Raw genomic sequence first — 17,027 nt, 5'->3', positions numbered from 1 at the left:
TTCATTTTGACAAAGATGATAATAGAATCTCAGTTCCGACTATACAACAATAATATTATAATACCCTTCTAAACGGTCTCCTTAACGATATTTTCAAACGCTTGGCAGTGTTATTTCATAGGTCCTCCGAAGTGTCTTTATGAACCCAACAGATTGAAGATGTTAGACTGTAACTCCTCGGTTCTTGCCAATTTTTTTTTCTTTCTTTGCGTGTAAGACTCATTTTAAATGCGCGTCGCTGTGAACACATTTTCGTTACACAGAATGCATATTTAAATATTTCATTCAACAGTTTGTTTGAATTTCTCTTCGCTGCGTGTGAAAAACACAAACATCACAGTCCTGCACCGTAGCTTAAAAGTCGTAAAATGTAACTCTCGTAACTTGAAAAAGTGTTTATGACCGTATGCACGCATCTAGTTTTGTCGTGTAAATCGCCGGTGAGTTTTGTTTTCTTCCGCCGCAACAAAGTTTGCGTAAGAGGCCAATTGAAACATAAATACCCGCCCCCCCTTCGAATCGGAAGTAAAGCATGTTTACTATTGGATAAGCGTGACTTCCTCTGTCTGGGAGCCTTACTTAAAAATTTCTACGGGAAGTTCAGTGGAATTTAGTTTTAAATCGTATCACCACTGTATTGCAAGAACAACAGAGCATTCAGTTTTGCCAAATGGATCGGAAGATCGATACAACCTTGGAGGAAAGACTCAGCGATATTGACGAATTTATCCAGTCTGAACTGGGATTCCCTCCTGTGAGTCATAACTCAGAGTCAGTTACAGTCGAAGAACTTTACAGCATAAGCTCCCTGTTTCGTGAAGCTGGGGACGAATTATTAGGTGAGCAGAAACTTTATTTGGGTGTTGCAATTGTATGCGTGGGTATCGAAGGCATTGTTCATCACCGGCAGGCGGTTTAAGGAATGATCGATCTACACGGTTAAGCCATCCGCCTTTAGTTTCTCTCCTTTTTTATTCTGCTTCCTGATTTTTTGCTAAATTGGCTTTTTTTTGAGAAGTCAAAAGCTTAAATTCGGATCTCAAACAACACTCCGCTAACTGATCAGATACTTTTTAAATTTACATAATACTAATCTAAGTTGCAAACAGGCGCCATCTCAGGCTAACGTGAGCTGTCTTAGGCCCCATTCACACCAGCGGAGCACGTTAAGGAAAAGTAGGCTTAAATAAATGAAGATCAGCGGAAGAAAATTAAAAATTTTGGTTAAGATTTAACTAAACTGACTTACGTGTATTTTTATCATGCTAAATTCGAAGTCGACAAAACTTAATGATGATGCGGCTTTTATATCGTGTATTCTCCATGTAAATATGCTCTAATGCACTTTACAACAACTTTGGCAAGGCTCAATAAGCAGTCTACAATTTTTGTTTGAAAGGAGATTTTTGCATGTACCCCCAACTTTTTTGGAAACAAGGCCAGATCACAATACCGGAAACCACGTTCGTAATGTTTATTAAATGTGTGTAGGTTCTTATACGTCCTCAGCCAACCAATACAGATAATATGCTCGCGAAGAGGCCGACGGTTTATTGTCCTTATCGACTTAAGTTTAAGCAATTTTTATACAAGTTTCAAAAGCGATTTTTGCATGTACGTCCAACTTTTCGGGAACAAGGCCAGACTACAATACCGGGAGCCACGTTCCCTAGTGTGTGCCAGACGTGCGCAGGTTCTTATACGTCCTCAGCTAACCAATACAGATAATATGCTCGAGAAGAGGCTAACGGTTTATTGTCCTTATCGACTTAAGTTTAAGAATTGTATAAAGAAAGCACTTTCAAAACGGGTCGCACAAAACAGTTTTGTAGCATGTTTTAGCTTTGGTGTGAATGGGGTATAATGTAAAAACAAGTAAGTAAATTTCGTCGGTCGAACGTATCTCAACTGCGATGACTTGAAATCTTGCAGAGAACGAGACAAATTGTGTCCCGAAGAGGGCTTGCGAAGTTGAAGTAGAAGTTCAGATCGTGGGTCTCAAAGATGTCTACGACAAAAAGACGAAGAAAACTAAAGAAGGATTTGAATATCGCTTGGACGACGCAGAAGTAACTGTGATTGTCCAAGCATCTGATGAAATCTCCAGTATTCGAGCTTACACCCAAAGGTGTCACGAGGCTGCGATGAGGACTCATGATACAATTGGTATTCTATGCACATTTTTATACTTTCTTTAGGTGCCTTTGTTATTATTTATCAGCATCATTTGACACGCTGTGCTCTACTTAAAAGACGGCATTTTGAGATATTTGATATATTTGTTTTTGTAGGTCCAGTGGAACTTGATGTAAAAGTTGTTCAGAGTGAGGCCAGATTCCGAGTCGTTGTAGTAGACCTTGGGTCGGTGTACAAGACACAGGGAGGTGATCCAGTCTACTGGCTAGAGAAAGCAGAAGTCATTGAAAGGAACAAATGGGAAATGATGATAGAAATGGAGTTTGGTTCAGACTTGAAAGGAACAGTTAAGTCAGAGCCATTCAGAGTTACAACCAAAGCAAGTTACAAGATAAAAGGGAAAGGAGGTTGGTATTTTTTTATCATTAATGAATGCAAGGAAGATGAAAGGCGAACTGACTCTTGTCTGATGAAATAAGATTGTTGTTGCGCAGGCAAAATGCAGGCCAAATATTAAGAAATGGTTTCAAGGTTCAGCTCAACGTTTTAGTTGAAAATGGAGTATTGGTACTCGGTTCTATTTACATAAACTTTTAAACTAAAAGAAGGTAATCATTTGCCAAAAGGAAGTGGAGATTGATTAAATTTTCGTTGGACGTCCGTCATATCAACTTTGAATATCCTACAAGCTTTTTTAGGTACTAATAACCAACAATTTCTCTTGTAGATTTGCCCAGCTGTGGAAATGTACAAAGGTTATTTCGAAAATTCGGTTGGCCAAGTGACAGCAGAGATGTTCCTGATAGACCCTTTAGTGGAATAAAACAAGGTTGGTTAAATGTTATTTTTTTTGTCTGTATATGCAAGTGGTTATCTTCCTTTATAAAAGTGTAAGTCTTTAAAGGAAATCGTTCAAACTATGCAGATATAAGATAGAACCATAACACATTTTTGCTACGTAACAATGGTTCTTTATGGGTGCTCCTAAGTGTGTGGTATGGGCATGTGCAAAGTCTTATTTTTCTGTTGTTGATGATCAGAAGCACAATCCAGGGGTAAATGTGTAACATGGGCTTTAATTAGCTTTTAAAAAAAGCAATGACCTTTTTTATTTTGCTCTTATCTTCTTGTGTGTTGTAAAGATATATTAAGTATAATAGTTATGAGCTATTAATAGCATTTGTGAACAAGTAATGGCCCAATGTTCTTGAAAATTCTTGAGGTTACTAGACGTGTTGTCATTCAAGTTTAATTTTCATCAATCAATACTCCTATAAGCTAACAATGCCTTACCTTATTTATCCTATGTCTTCTATTTTGATGTTTCATTCATTTGTTTATTTTTGGTTACTTTAAGTAATAACCCTTTAGCCTAAAACCATGAAGACGAGCTACTTAAGTGGTTGTTAGTTGTTTGAAGTAACTGTATAAGATTTAAATTTTTTACGGAATGTACTGGTGTCATGTAGAACAGTGCGAATTATGGTTTACCAGCTGAAGTGATGTCATTTGTATGAATTAAAAGCATTGGTGGAAATGATAAGGAACTATGAGAAGCTCCACACGTAATGAATTTGTTCCCTTGTGGTGAAATTATTGTTTTCAGCTACTTTTCTTGATATTTATTATGCAAACTGTCCGATAACAACTTAGTTAGTGAAGTAGTGTGAAATAGGAGTTTTTTTTTAACCAGTCACAATCGAGGAAATTGTAATTTTTATGAATATCCTCTTAAACCTCCTTTCTTATTTCGTTTTCTCTCCATCCTGTTACTCTTTTCGTTTTCGTAGTTTCCATGTTGCCTTTTTGTTTCAAATTTTAAACTTCAGGCTAAGTATCAAGAAAACTGGTAGAAGAAAGAAAAATCGGAAAAAAGAACGAAAAACACATACCAAAACATAAAACAGAAATGAACGAACAAAAATCCACTTGCGGTACACCCTTCTGAAGTCCCTGGCTACCAAGCTTTACAACTAAGTTGGGGAACCTCCTCCTGAAAATATCCATTTATAACAAGATACAGGAGGGAGATGGCTGAGTAAGGAATTGTGTTCGGTACTTAGACATTTTGCTTTTAAACACTCTGCAAAAACAGGAGACGTTAGAATATATGCTCGGTACATCGATAACGTGCTTTTTGCTTTTTGATGATCTCAAGGGTATAACTGTCTTTACTAAAGTCAGGCTGATTTGCGATTATTCTTTGTGCGCGCTGTTGCTGTTTGGCTTTTTGTGATTTCTTTAATTTTGTTCTATGACACCCTGTGTCAGAATTTGAACGTTGTTCATTACCTTTTTGCGGTTAGTGCACTGCATAGTGCTCTAGCAACTACGTTTTCTTGTATGTAGGAGTGAGGAAGTGAGTGTGCGCCCACAAACAGGTCTGTTCGTGCATAAATCATGACATTCATACGAAAAATGGGGAATGGGCGAAGGTTGAAGAAAAAATGGAAAGTGAGGGATGGGTAATGATGAATCGGAATTGAGAAATTGAAATTAATTTGAAAAATTGCTTCTACTTAGAAATAATCTCCTTCAACAACGATAGTCGATATTAACACTTTTAAATTAAAAAGAAAAAAGTAAATTAGTGATAGGGAAGGTTGCCCTTCCATTGTTTGATAATTTGACTACTTGAATTTAAGCAACCAACGAAAATTGTCAATCTAGTTTCTAGAGGTGGCAATAATTACGGTCTTTGGTCAAACTCTGAATACGAAACTGAAATATTGTGAGTATCAGCGGAGGAACAGTAGGACAAAAGCATGTTCGGTGAACCCATGGGCGCCGCCAATTTCATATAAATTCATCATCTGCTCAGCTTGATTTTCAGCTTTGCTTTTTTATAAAATGCTCAAAGAAGTGCGCGCGCCGTGATTGGTCAGAACGAGTTCATTATATTTCCATAAAGCTCGTGCCTTACGTCACACGAGTGCACTGTTGAGATATAATGCACGCAGCCTACGTCATTGGTATGAGCGCGCGCAATTTACGATATATTTTATAAAAGAAATAAAAAAACTTGTTCCTCGAGCATTGTTGAGTTATATAAGCACTTGGGGATTTTTAAGCCAAATGACTTGTCGTCTCTATCATTCTAAGTACTCTCCAAACTTAGCTTTTGTATTGAGCTTTGATAATATTTCACATGGTGTTACAAACTGTAACACGTTGGAAGCTGAGCTATAATGAAATAATGCATGGCACAAAAAACGAGCAAAACAACGTTCTGTAGCTGTATCCCGTGGTTGGTCCACGAGTTACACAAACTACAAATAAATTTCCAATCTTTACAAAAATCGAGTTTTTGTCTTTTCTCTGACTGCTAGGAATTGCATGTAGAGGGGAAGTAGGGCATTCCTCATTGAATTATCCATTAGTTTTGAAATTTAGATGACATACCAGCTGAAAAGGGCTTGATCGCAAAGAACCTTAGGCTCGTGCTTCTCTGCACTTCTCTCGTGTTCACAAAAATTCCCGCGTGCCTATATAACTCAACAATGCACTCGGTGTGTTTTTTATTTCTTTAATAATGGTAGTGGGCTCGAGTGGAGTCCAATTCGGTATGTAATAACACGAATGATTTACAAAATCGGACGACCGCAAAGCGGGAGTCCGATTTGTTAAACACGAGTATGATTACAGACAAGAAGAAGACAAGAAGAAGTCCTGTTACTAATTAATCATAACCATTTCAATTTCCGAAAAAAATGAATACACCTAGATTCCACAGTTTTTCTTTGGATAAATGGTTGTTTTGATAATTTTTGCGATTGTTAGATTAGCTGTGTGGACTTAGTATGATTGGCTGCTTCAATTGTCCGATTACAGCCAACTGTCCGATTACACTGTCCGATTACAACTGTAAAAAACGATTAGTGAAAAATGAAGCTGCGAATGCACCAATTATATTGGAGGAATTTGTAATGGTTATAATAATGGTAATTGAACTGAGTGGAGTGCAATTTGTATGGGTAATCACATGATTTCTCGTGCAATTTGGAATAAATAAGGATTAGTAAATTTTTGAGACTAACAAAATTGCACGAGCCCGTAGGGTTCGTGCAATTTGTGGTTTTGAAAATATTAACGGTTGCTTATTTATTCCAAATTGCACGAGAAAAATCATGTGATTACGTGTTAATAATATACATGAAAAAATACGAGATAGCTTATCATAATTAAGCAGACGCAAAGCGCGCGCATCAAGTGCAAAAATAATTTATTCAAACCGTGCGTTTGGTCAAAACAACCGTGTACGATAAAAACAATAATATACAATGATATATTCGCATCTTTTTAGGCGCAAGAAAGTTTAAAGTCCGGCTAAACAGTTCAAGGAATTGTTCAGTTTGTGTCCGAATTACTTTCAATGAGGAAGTGAGTGTGCGCCCTCGTTTCCGAGGTTTAACCATGTTTGTTTTTAATTTCGGCGTAAGATCGCTCGAGCAAAGTTTTAAGCCGGGTCGGCTCGTAATTTTCGATTTCCTTGGCAATTCCCTTCTCTAAACACCACTTTTTCCAAACCGACAACCAAAAAGCAGTGCTTTTAGCAGTGTTTTCGTTGAGCTGTTTTTCGGCTGCGGTGGCGAAAGAAAACCTACTCAAAACACCGGCCATTGTTTCGCTCGCAATTTTTCAAATTTTCAAATTTTGTTGCGACATCTAAGGCTCGCATTTGATTGGCTATCTGTGAGTATCTTTGATTATCGACCAATTAGAATGTCTGGTTTGCTATTACTTTTGCACTGAATTAACCCTCTTCTGCACTGAATTACCTGAAAACTGCATTTATCTTAACCAATCAGAACTGAGTAATTTTTTCATGTATATTATTAGGGCTGAAATCATACGCATAACTTCAAAATTGAACAAGCGCGCAGCGCGAGTTCGATTTAAAAATCACAAGTTTGATTTCAGACGAAAATTGCACGACACGAGGTTCAATTACCACTTTATTACATCCATTTTGAAAACGCCCAAAGACAGGACTTGGTCAAATATTTTATTGATGCAGTACTGAGCCGGTTTGAAATTAAATTCATCCATTTTCTGGGGGAAAAAAATAAGAGTTTTTTGGAAACAGAAGATGCAAAATTTGCTACATGATACTCTTTGTCTTTCATTTTTCTGCAATTTGATAGGTTACTTTAAACAAGCCTTGAAATCTGTTTGGTTGTTTTGTTTTTAGTGTAGCCTGCTTATTGACTGGGAAAAAGATGCGATATAAAGCAAAAATGGTGCGATTCGTGAATAAATCGCACCAATTAGTGCCAATCAGATTACAGGGACCATCAGTGATTTCAAAATGGGTGTAATAAATTATGTAATGAGCTTCCAATGAGCATAAGGTGTTCTCTCTGTGAATGAAAATAAAAATCTTGGTACTCAGTGATCTCCCGGAGTGTGCAATTGATCTGATATATTTATCACCAAGGTTCTTGGTGAAGTATCGTATTAACTTCGATATGTCTTCTGAGCTGGTATTGAAAATACTTTAGAGGTATTAGATTTGTAAATAGTCATTTTAGTTTACAGTGGTTTTATCCTTTCACAGAATTTTCAAATGAAGCGGCATGTTCTTTGAGCGGAGAATTAGACGCCTTCTCTTTTACAAAGGAGGACGACAATACATCGAGACACTTTCCTGCTGACAGTTTTGAGACCGATCTCGAGTCTGGTTGTGAACCCTTGGCTGGCAGGAAAATTTTGTTTAGAGATCACACCACTTTAGATAGAAAGATGGTTAGTGTTTAGTGACGTTGTGTGTTTTGGCTTGCGTCCACATTGTTCGACAAAACATGTTATGATCAGCGCGGCATAACTATAGAGCCATGCTCTCTTCATTTTTCCTCTCCATCTGACTTCAAGGCATTGATGGTTATTGCCTTGTGCTTCGAATCCTACTACTCGTCTCAACTGCTGACTCAATTAATTGAATTGTGTTTTAAATCAATACCATTAATATTTGCTTGCAGAGGAGAAAATATTGATTAACGGTCTTCTTCTAGGTTTCAAAGTATTACAATAGCAAATCATCAATTCATTATATTGTGGAGCAACCCGAGGATCCTGGTCTTCTAAAGTTGGTCGGGAAAAGATGTATGGTTGGGAGCACTCGCCGTAAAGCAAACGGACACAAGAGCGCTGAAGAGGATTTCTGGTGGGCTTGTGGGCACTGTTTCTTCGAACGTCGTAAGAAGTCGACCATAAAAGCCCATGTTAGTCAAAGGGTTTGTCAAAAGTCGATTGAAAATAAATTGTCAAAGAGAAAATTAACAAGCCGCCAACACAGTGAAAGTGACTTAGTGGAACCTCATTTTCTTGGTTATACGTGGAAGGACTCTCTTTCTGTGTGAATTGTGTAATACTATTGAGGTATATTAATGGTTTGACGCTCACTGAAAGTGAAGTAAAGTAAAGTAAAGTAAAGTAAAGTATTTTGTTAATTATGCCAGATAATATGTAATTAAATGTGGTGTATATATCTTTTTCATATTGGTGTATATAAAATTTAAAATATCAACATTATAAGTTATAGAGTTGTTTTCCAAAGTGATCTATTTTTTGAATTTTGTAAAAATAATATTTTATGATTTTAAGGATGACATTTTGATGATAGGTTTTGTCAGAATCCGCCTGGAATGCGGGTTTAAGATTGAATACTATTTAAAAGAAGAGGCAAATAATCCATTGCACAGTCGGGTGCACTGTTGCCAAGCCTTTTTCCAAGAGGAAGGTTAGAATTTGTCGGCAGAAACTGTTCCTCTTTTCATACTTGAATTGGGTCTTTTACAAGCCAAATGACTTGTCGTCTCTATCATTCTAAGTACTCTCCAAACTTAGCTTTTGTATTGAGCTTTGATAATATTTCACATGGTGTTACAAACTGTAACACGCTGGAAGCTGAGCTATAATGAAATAATGCATGGCACAAAAAACGAGCAAAACAACGTTCTGTAACTGTATCCCGTGGTTGGTCCACGAGTTACACAAACTACAAATAAATTTCCAATCTTTACAAAAATCGAGTTTTTGTCTTTTCTCTGACTGCTAGGAATTGCATGTAGAGGGGAAGTAGGGCATTCCTCATTGAATTATCCATCAGTTTTGAAATTTAGATGACATACCAGCTGAAAAGGGCTTGATCGCAAAGAAGCACAATCCACTAACCATACACAGATTGAAAAAAGGAAAAAGGACACTACGACTTGCTCGTTTTCAGTCATGTCCTGTCATTAAGTTAAGCAGATATTTCAAGGATATTATGGCACTTTTAATCAATTAAAAATTATCCTATTATTAGGTTAATCTGCCTATTGTTCATCCAGAATTTTGTAATTTTCGGTTCAATTTGATAGTGGATGTTGTTTGTCTCTCCTCAGTTAAAAAGGTTTTTCTTCATGTTTCCCTGTGGAGGTAATATAAGTAAAAATCATAAAAGGTATGTAAAGATATACAAAAAGCTTTATAATGCAAGACAAAAATTTATAAATACAATAGGTCGAGCGTAAGTGCTCTCAATTAACTTTTAGAATCACAGCCCAACTGAATTTTGCATCCGATTAAAAATTGAACATATCCTCATTAGCCTCACCAGAAAGCTTGAGTCGCTACATGTTTTCTCCATTGAGTTTTTTCATTGTCATTTTTAGATTTCCTTTAGATTCAGCAACGATTTTATTTTTCCTATAAAAGTACTGGTTTTTATAACACTTGGAAGCAGTCAGTATCGCTGATTCTTCTTACTCTCGAAAGACCTAGGTTCACGCGCGCGGGGGCGGTTGTGACCATTGCGAGTTTTCTAAAAAGCATGAGCAGTGACTGAAGCAGGCTCCGACTGAAGCTATTAGATCATCTAATTCTGACAACTTGCTTTGAGGATTTGTCTTAATATAAGGGAGGGGGGAGGGCTTCAGCGAAGGGTTATTGGTAGTCTTGCAACCCTATACGTTAATATTAGGGGGCCTTTGTTTTCTATGTGGGGTATAGTACTGTAAGGCCGATTTACACGATTCACATGCAAGAAGCTTTCGACAGGCCTACGATACGACTTTGTACGCGCACGACATTTACACTAACGACATGCCAAAATCGCGCACGAGATTCCTCTCTCTCTCTTAATATCTTCCTTGTGCCAGCCATTGAACGGGACTTCTTCTAAATATTTGAAGCGGTAGAATCGATGATGATTTTTTCTGGTTTTGTTTCTTGTTCAGACACGATCTTATATAATGAAATAATCAATTGTTGTATTAAACGTATGCTTGAAAATGTTTAAGTTCTGTACTTTAAATGTCCAGAAAGTTACATGTTACAAATTCTCTGGAGTCTTAGAGAGGTATCCCTGCAATGGGAAAGTTCGATAAATGAACGCGACGGTACACCGTCATTACGAACAGGTACAACAGAAGCAAGAGATGTATACATATATCAACAAGCGTCTAGTTTAGTGTGATTGCTTCGATCCCCAAAGCGTCTTTGGCAGTTTCTTGGACTCCTCCATTTATAGACTTTTGATCCTCCACTGACTCTTGGAATTCCCCGACTCTGCTAACCCTTGATTGCCTTCTCATCCGATTTATCAGCAGAATCCTTGTCCGAGCTTGGCTCTTCGGACCTTTTTTCGTTTAAACTGGCTTCTAAGACCCGCATATTACGAACCATATTTGGAATTAAAAACGCCTTTTTCTAGCGGTCGTAGAAGAGGGTAGAAATGAAGACGCCTGATCAATTTCCCGGCTAACTCAGCATTGGTGGTTGCAATTTAGAACTATTGTTATTTTTGATCGCATCAAACACATTTCCAGCACACTCTCTTGAGGTAAGTTATTTCGAGAAGCAGGTACACCCTCTGTTGTAAACGCTTCTCCTTAATTTAATTTTGTCTTTTTTTTCTGCGCGATTGCTGATCTTGCCCAATGCGAGATGGAAACCTTCTTTTTAGGTTTATTAGGGTTGCAATCAGGAAATTTGAAACTTCTTGAAATTCTTATTGGAGTACCTTTACTCGTTTTTGAACTTCCTGAATATATTTCAACTCCTCACTTGCAAAGGTTTTTGGAGTATGGTCTTCTCTCTAAAGGACTTTTCGCTCGCTGTTTATGAATGATAACAACCCTGCTGCGAATTTCAAAGTGTTATTTACAGTGGCCAAGCAGGACTCACGCTTGAAAATGTCATCGCTCTTCTTGCAACCATCCACGCTTGCAATGAATTTTGTGCTGTTTTGACCTACTCCCAGCTTCTCGTTTCTCAGAAGATTTTTTCCCACAGAACTTTACTTTTGCCGCAAATAACAGATTCATATTTCTGCTCAACGACATTATTATAAAACTTCAAACTTCAACTTGTCGGTATGTGGGTTAGGAAGCAAATAATAACACTGGCTTTTTAGGAAAGGGAATAACGGGGGGGGGGGGGGGGCTTCCACCGTCGATATGGGGGATCAAAATTAAACACTATGTACTTTAAGGCTTTAAGGGGGGTCGCGTAAATGCTCCGTTGTCGCAAAAAAAAAATCCTCCGCGTCCCTGTAATATTATGGGACAATGGAAACAGAAAGTGTTATAGAAAAACTGAATTACATGCGAGTCTCGCATATTAACCAGTGAGCAATTTGCGGTACTACGAACCCTCGAAAGTTCTGAGGACCCTAAATGTATAAAATGTCAAGCTGGCAAGGTTTACTTTGCCCTCTTTAGAGGTAATGATACTAGCCCAAAACAGACGGATGATTTTCATGAGTTTTGCCCTTCTTGAACTTAGTTTCATACTTCTGTTACATAAGAAAACGAAACAAAATCCAAAATCCAAAATCCAATCCATCTCTCATCATTGGAGATTGCTTGAGAAAGATCATCAACCACCCTCCCGAAAAAGTAGAAATGCGACGCCGCATGGTGTCAGAACGTTCTCTCCCAAGGCATTCAGGGTCCACGCGCAGACCCTTAACTCTGGAAATCATTTAGCTTGTAAGGCAGATGCCTTCCTTGCTTAGAATGGGCGTATGATACAGCTTTTTACAGCGTTTGGTCTACAATTTGCGTGCCGACAAGATAGCGGTTCTCTGTAAAGCGCCCGTCTTCTGTAATTTCTTTGGACATTTAATTACGGTGTTGCTGGCTCTATCGACAGTATCTGAACATGTTTTGTTCGAACCTCAATTGAGTGACTTAACTCCTTGTATACAAGGAGTTAAGAACTACTCTGGGAAACAAAAATTTAAAGATCGGCCATATTAATGTAAATGGCCTCTTCAACAAGTTAAATGACATCCACTTTCTGCCTAAAGAAGTTAACTTTGATGTCCGAGGGTTTACTGAAACTAATTTAACGGACGAAATATCAAACAATACGCTCATATGGTACCAGGTTTTAGTCTGGCAAGGAGAGATAGACCATGTTCAAAAGGAGGAGAACTTGTAATATACTATCAAGAAAGTTTAAACGTGTGTGAAGATTCTAAATAGAACATTGACCAGGGCCTGGAAGCGGTTTGGTTAAATGTAAACAATACGTTCTCAATCGTCTTTACTTGGCTTTCTGCATTGTCCTCCCAATTAAACAACCTCTTTTGATGCTTTATATAGTTTGTTGAATAAGATCTGGGTTAAGAGGAAGAACGTTATATTGCATAGAGATTTCAACTCTAATACGCCTAGTGATAATGAACAAGAACTGTCCCGTCTTGTAAAAAGTTACAGAGGATACTTAGCAGCTTTAGGTATTCAAATGTTATCAAGCATCCAACAAGAGTTACTGCGAATTCCAAGTCATTGATTGATCTGATCATTGTTAGTCCTAACTTACATGCTAGCCATAATATGGCTGGCTCAATTGACCTGGGTAGTTCTGACCATCATCTTGTATATGCAGTATTTTCTGTAATAAGGAGTAAACCAAAACCTAAAATAATCTCCGTCAAGAATCAAAAGTCATTAGATATTGATAAGTTGAAAGGGGATCTAGATAAAGCCCCATGGCATATTATCAATACTGTTGAGGACATAGAGGACAGTGGTTATTTGTGGGAAAATACTTTCAAAGATATACTAGGAAACCATATTAAATGTAGAAAAGCTAAGGTTAGGGACAAGTCACTCCCATGGATGGACACTGAAATTAGAAAGGCCATGAACCAACGTTACAAGTACTTGAAAGCTGCTCAAGCTAACAGAGGAGATATTGAGTTGTGGGATCGCTATAAATTGGAAAGGAACAGTGATAAAAAGATGTTGAGGAGAGCTGAGGCTAATTACTGGATAAATTTAACAGAGAAGTCCAAATCATCCAGAGACTTGTGGAAAATAACATACCGTATCCTAAAGAAGGGTAGACATGAAGAAATAGGTCCAATACGACAATGAATCAAAAGCAAATTTTTTAAATATGTTTTTTGTATATATTGCTAGTAATCTTACCAAAGACTTGGTAAGAGTCCAAGTCCCTTTAGATTCAAACTCCTTTATCAATAGGGTTACCCCTACTACAGATACCTTTTCTTTTAATTGGGATCTGGTCAAAGATGATATCCTTAAAACCCTTAATCATAATTAAGCTTTAGGCCCAGGTAAGATTTAATCTAAAGATCTGAAACTAGCCCAGGAACCCATCGCTCAAGGTTTGTTTGAGATTTTTAAGAAGAGCAAGGATAGTTGTAAATTCCTTCAGTAATGGAAACAATCACAAGTTACAGCAGTCTTCAAAAAAGGGAAGAAGTTAGATCCAAATAATTGTAGACCTATATCTTTGCTAAGTGTCCCAAGGAAATTGCTTGAGAGAGTGATATATAAATCTGTAGATGACCACACCCTATCTAATAATGTCTTAAATAACAGGCAATGGGGCTTAAGGAAAGGTTATTCAACGGAAAGTCTCCTTTTGCATCTTACCGAGAGTTGGAAAAGGGCTTTGGATAATGGTAACAAGGTTGGAGTTATTTTCCCTTGCTTCAGCAGAGCTTTTGATTGTGTGGATCACACAATTCTTGCTGCAAAACTGAAGGCAGTTGGTGTTTCAGGTTATTTGTGAAATTGGATAAATGACCGCATCTCCAACCGAACACAAAGGGTCCAGGTTAATGGCACCAATTCAGAATTAAGAACTGTGAAAGTTGAGGTGCCCTAAGGGTCTTTATTAGACCCTACACTTTTTGCAACCTATGTTAATGACCAACTAGATTTTTTGAATAATGGGGAAATATACATTTATGCAGATGATACAACAATCTATACTATAGGAATTACTGTTGATGAGATAAGTCTGGTTTTACAAGAAGGAATGGACCAATTGCAAACCTGGTGCTTAAATAATAGATTAATTGTCCATGAAGGAAAATCTGAGTCAATGATCGTAAGCATAATCTCTTTCATTGGTCCCATCAGACCTTTGATGTGGGGTGAGAAAGTTATCCAATATAAATCTTCCTCTGTTTGTCTCGGAGTTTCCTTTGATGAAAAACTATCTTGGTCTCAACGTATTAAATCAGTCTATTTATCATTTAATACTAAAATTAAAGTATTGAAACGTATAAGTTTTTTAAAGTCTATTTTAGAATCAATTTATTTTAAAACAGTCATTCCAAGCATTCTTTATGGGGTGGTTGTTTACGGCTCGAGCCCCAATTTTAAAGAATTGTAACTAATTCATATCAGAGCAGCTAGGTTTATACATAAGCTACCGAATGACATGAATGATGAGAATATTCTCAAAACAGTAAAGTGGATGCCAATCGATTATTTTTATAAATTCCGTCTTTTAACTATTACTTATATGGCATTTTATAACCTAGACTTAGAAGAAATAAATTCCCTAGATGTTAAGAGTCCTAATAGTTATAACTTTAGAAAATCTAAGTTAGGTCGTAGGACCTTCTCACATAGAGCTGCAACTGCATGGGTAATTTTGGCCCATCACATCTCTAAAACAAGCACATTCGCCAATCTTTTTAATTGTACTTTTCGAAACAGACATTGGTAGGGAACATTTTCGGAGAGTTTTAGAAAAATTGTATTATAACCTTTTTTTCCCGAGGAATCGCCCTCATCGTAGATTACCTTAGAAACGAAGACAACACAAAGTCCTTTTAGGTCACTTGAACAACAACCATGGGCTTGGAAACTCTCTCGCCCATTGCATCGCATTCATTAATGAGAGGACTCTGGGAAATAAAAAGTTACTAGTTCGAGTAATTATATTTCGTTCAGCTGCTTGATTGGAGCATTACTCACGTATCGCAGTCCAAAAAGATCAATTGTACCTCGAGAATTCACGAAGAAACAGCTGCTAAAAATTTGAAAGCACCCCCAAGAAGAACCATTTTGTAATGGATTCTTGATTCAGAGCTACTCACTCACTCAAAAATATACTTCTCATGAATACATGCTTCTGTTTTTAAAATTTAAATGTTTACTTTTTGCGTGCTATTGTTTGCCGGAAATAAATTCGATTTTAAATAAATGTCACCCTCGAATAAACGCCGCTCTCGAATCACGAAAAATTTAATAAACGCCGCGGCATTTAATCGAACAAATGCGGCATTACCCAAATCAGCTATGGCGTCTTTGGTCAACTGTCACCATGGTCATGGTGCTAAGCTGCTAACTGAATCGTTGGTGAAGGTAAAGGTGTTGTGGATATAAGTGGGAGTTCGAAAGGAGCGTCTTAACTCGTCGATGCACACGCGAAAAACGCGATTTCCTTCATTCAAGAAGCAAAGTAAGGTGACATCACTCTAGGGATATCCGAGAATAAAAAACAGTGAACAACTTAGTACAGTTCACTCTCAAATACATCATTATTTTGCCTTTTACTAAACAGCAAAATAAATTCGAAAAAGTAACCAACAACGTGATTTATCTCACCTTAAGGGCAAACATTATGTGACTTATCTCCATGTATCTTTTAAAGAAAATGTACTGGATGACTGGCAAATTTACATGAAGTAAAATATATTTTTATTTTGCCTGCAATTAAACTGATTGCAAAATAAAAAATCTAAGAATCAAAACGTGGTATGCTTAACGTCATGTATCCCAAGGAAAAAACAGGGAACAACAGTCCTCCAAACAAACACTTGATTTTCTTGATCAAGTTATGTGTTTGTACCAGTCTATGATTGCTATCTCTGAAGAGATGATAATATTTAATTTGTAATTAAATAAGTAAACACATTACCATGTGTTATCCACATGTATTCACATACGTCCTCTGAACCAAGTATAGAGATGCAGCTGTACTTACGTGATCGTGCGAGCCTCTTGACAATGCCGCTCCTCAAAGCACCTAAAACAAGATACCCTTCCTAACAAATTAAATAAATAAAATAAAAGACAGATACATGTTCACTCATCTGGCAAGAAGAAAGATCTCGATTTTGGCGAATCTTTAACTCTGTAGAGGATATACGCGGGTACATTCCAAGGATTGTAGGCGAAGTCGACTCTTCTCGTGATCGAATTTCGTTGATATGTCTCTCATCTTCCTTCGGTCGCCTCTTGCTTTCTTCGTTACGTCGTCAGAGATGTAAAGATTTGCCTCACGTAGCATTCTCATTTTCTACGACATTTTGCAGCGGGTACTACACTTGGCAATGAAATTTTCCAGTCGTAAGCATTGAACAACTGATCGACTGTGAAGGTATGAAGGCAGAGGAGGACTGCTATTCTTGCTATCTCTTCCTCGTTTGCGTTGGTGTTTTCAAGCAAGTCGAACCAAAACGCTTAAGCAGTGCTTTCCTTTTTTTAAGGAAGAGTTGGCACGAGATACTAAGAATGACGGGAGGATTTCATTACTGCCAATCTTTATGTTGCTATGGAGCGGAAACAAAAGACTAATATCGGAAATTGAGCAAATCTGTTACTGTATGTTGCAATGATGAAGCGTCGGGT

The 17,027-nt window shown here is 37.4% G+C and overlaps 1 protein-coding gene and 1 pseudogene across 2 annotated transcripts; both read left to right on the top strand.

Moving 5' to 3' along the window:
- Positions 1 to 521: 521 nt before the first annotated feature.
- On the top strand, positions 522 to 9,163 carry LOC113674478 (uncharacterized). Its single transcript, XM_027190956.2, has 6 exons — positions 522 to 839; positions 1,933 to 2,166; positions 2,292 to 2,543; positions 2,864 to 2,965; positions 7,694 to 7,881; positions 8,148 to 9,163. The coding sequence occupies exons 1-6, from the start codon at positions 671 to 673 to the stop codon at positions 8,493 to 8,495; spliced, it is 1,293 nt and encodes a 430-aa protein (XP_027046757.2). The 5' UTR covers positions 522 to 670; the 3' UTR covers positions 8,496 to 9,163.
- Positions 9,164 to 14,484: 5,321 nt separating this feature from the next.
- LOC149046874 (uncharacterized) lies at positions 14,485 to 16,892 on the top strand (annotated as a pseudogene). The gene has a single exon (XR_016186077.1). The product of XR_016186077.1 is annotated as an uncharacterized LOC149046874 (transcript).
- The last annotated feature ends 135 nt before the right edge of the window (positions 16,893 to 17,027 follow it).

The sequence above is a fragment of the Pocillopora damicornis genome, chromosome 4 (assembly GCF_964200805.1).
Source record: "Pocillopora damicornis chromosome 4, jaPocDami1.2, whole genome shotgun sequence".
NCBI classification, from domain to species: Eukaryota; Metazoa; Cnidaria; class Anthozoa; order Scleractinia; family Pocilloporidae; genus Pocillopora; species Pocillopora damicornis.
The sequence above is the reverse complement of the archived record's forward strand: the minus strand, read 5'-3'. Positions and strand labels throughout refer to the sequence as shown.

What these genes read in the sequence shown, in the direction of transcription:
- LOC113674478 (XM_027190956.2), top strand. Translation starts at nt 671, where the DNA reads ATGGATCGGAAGATCGATACAACCTTGGAGGAAAGACTCAGCGATATT. An exon ending in GAGGACTCATGATACAATTG is followed by an intron (nt 2,167 to 2,291) that starts GTATTCTATGCA and finishes TTGTTTTTGTAG; the next exon opens with GTCCAGTGGAACTTGATGTA. An exon ending in CCACTTTAGATAGAAAGATG is followed by an intron (nt 7,882 to 8,147) that starts GTTAGTGTTTAG and finishes GTCTTCTTCTAG; the next exon opens with GTTTCAAAGTATTACAATAG.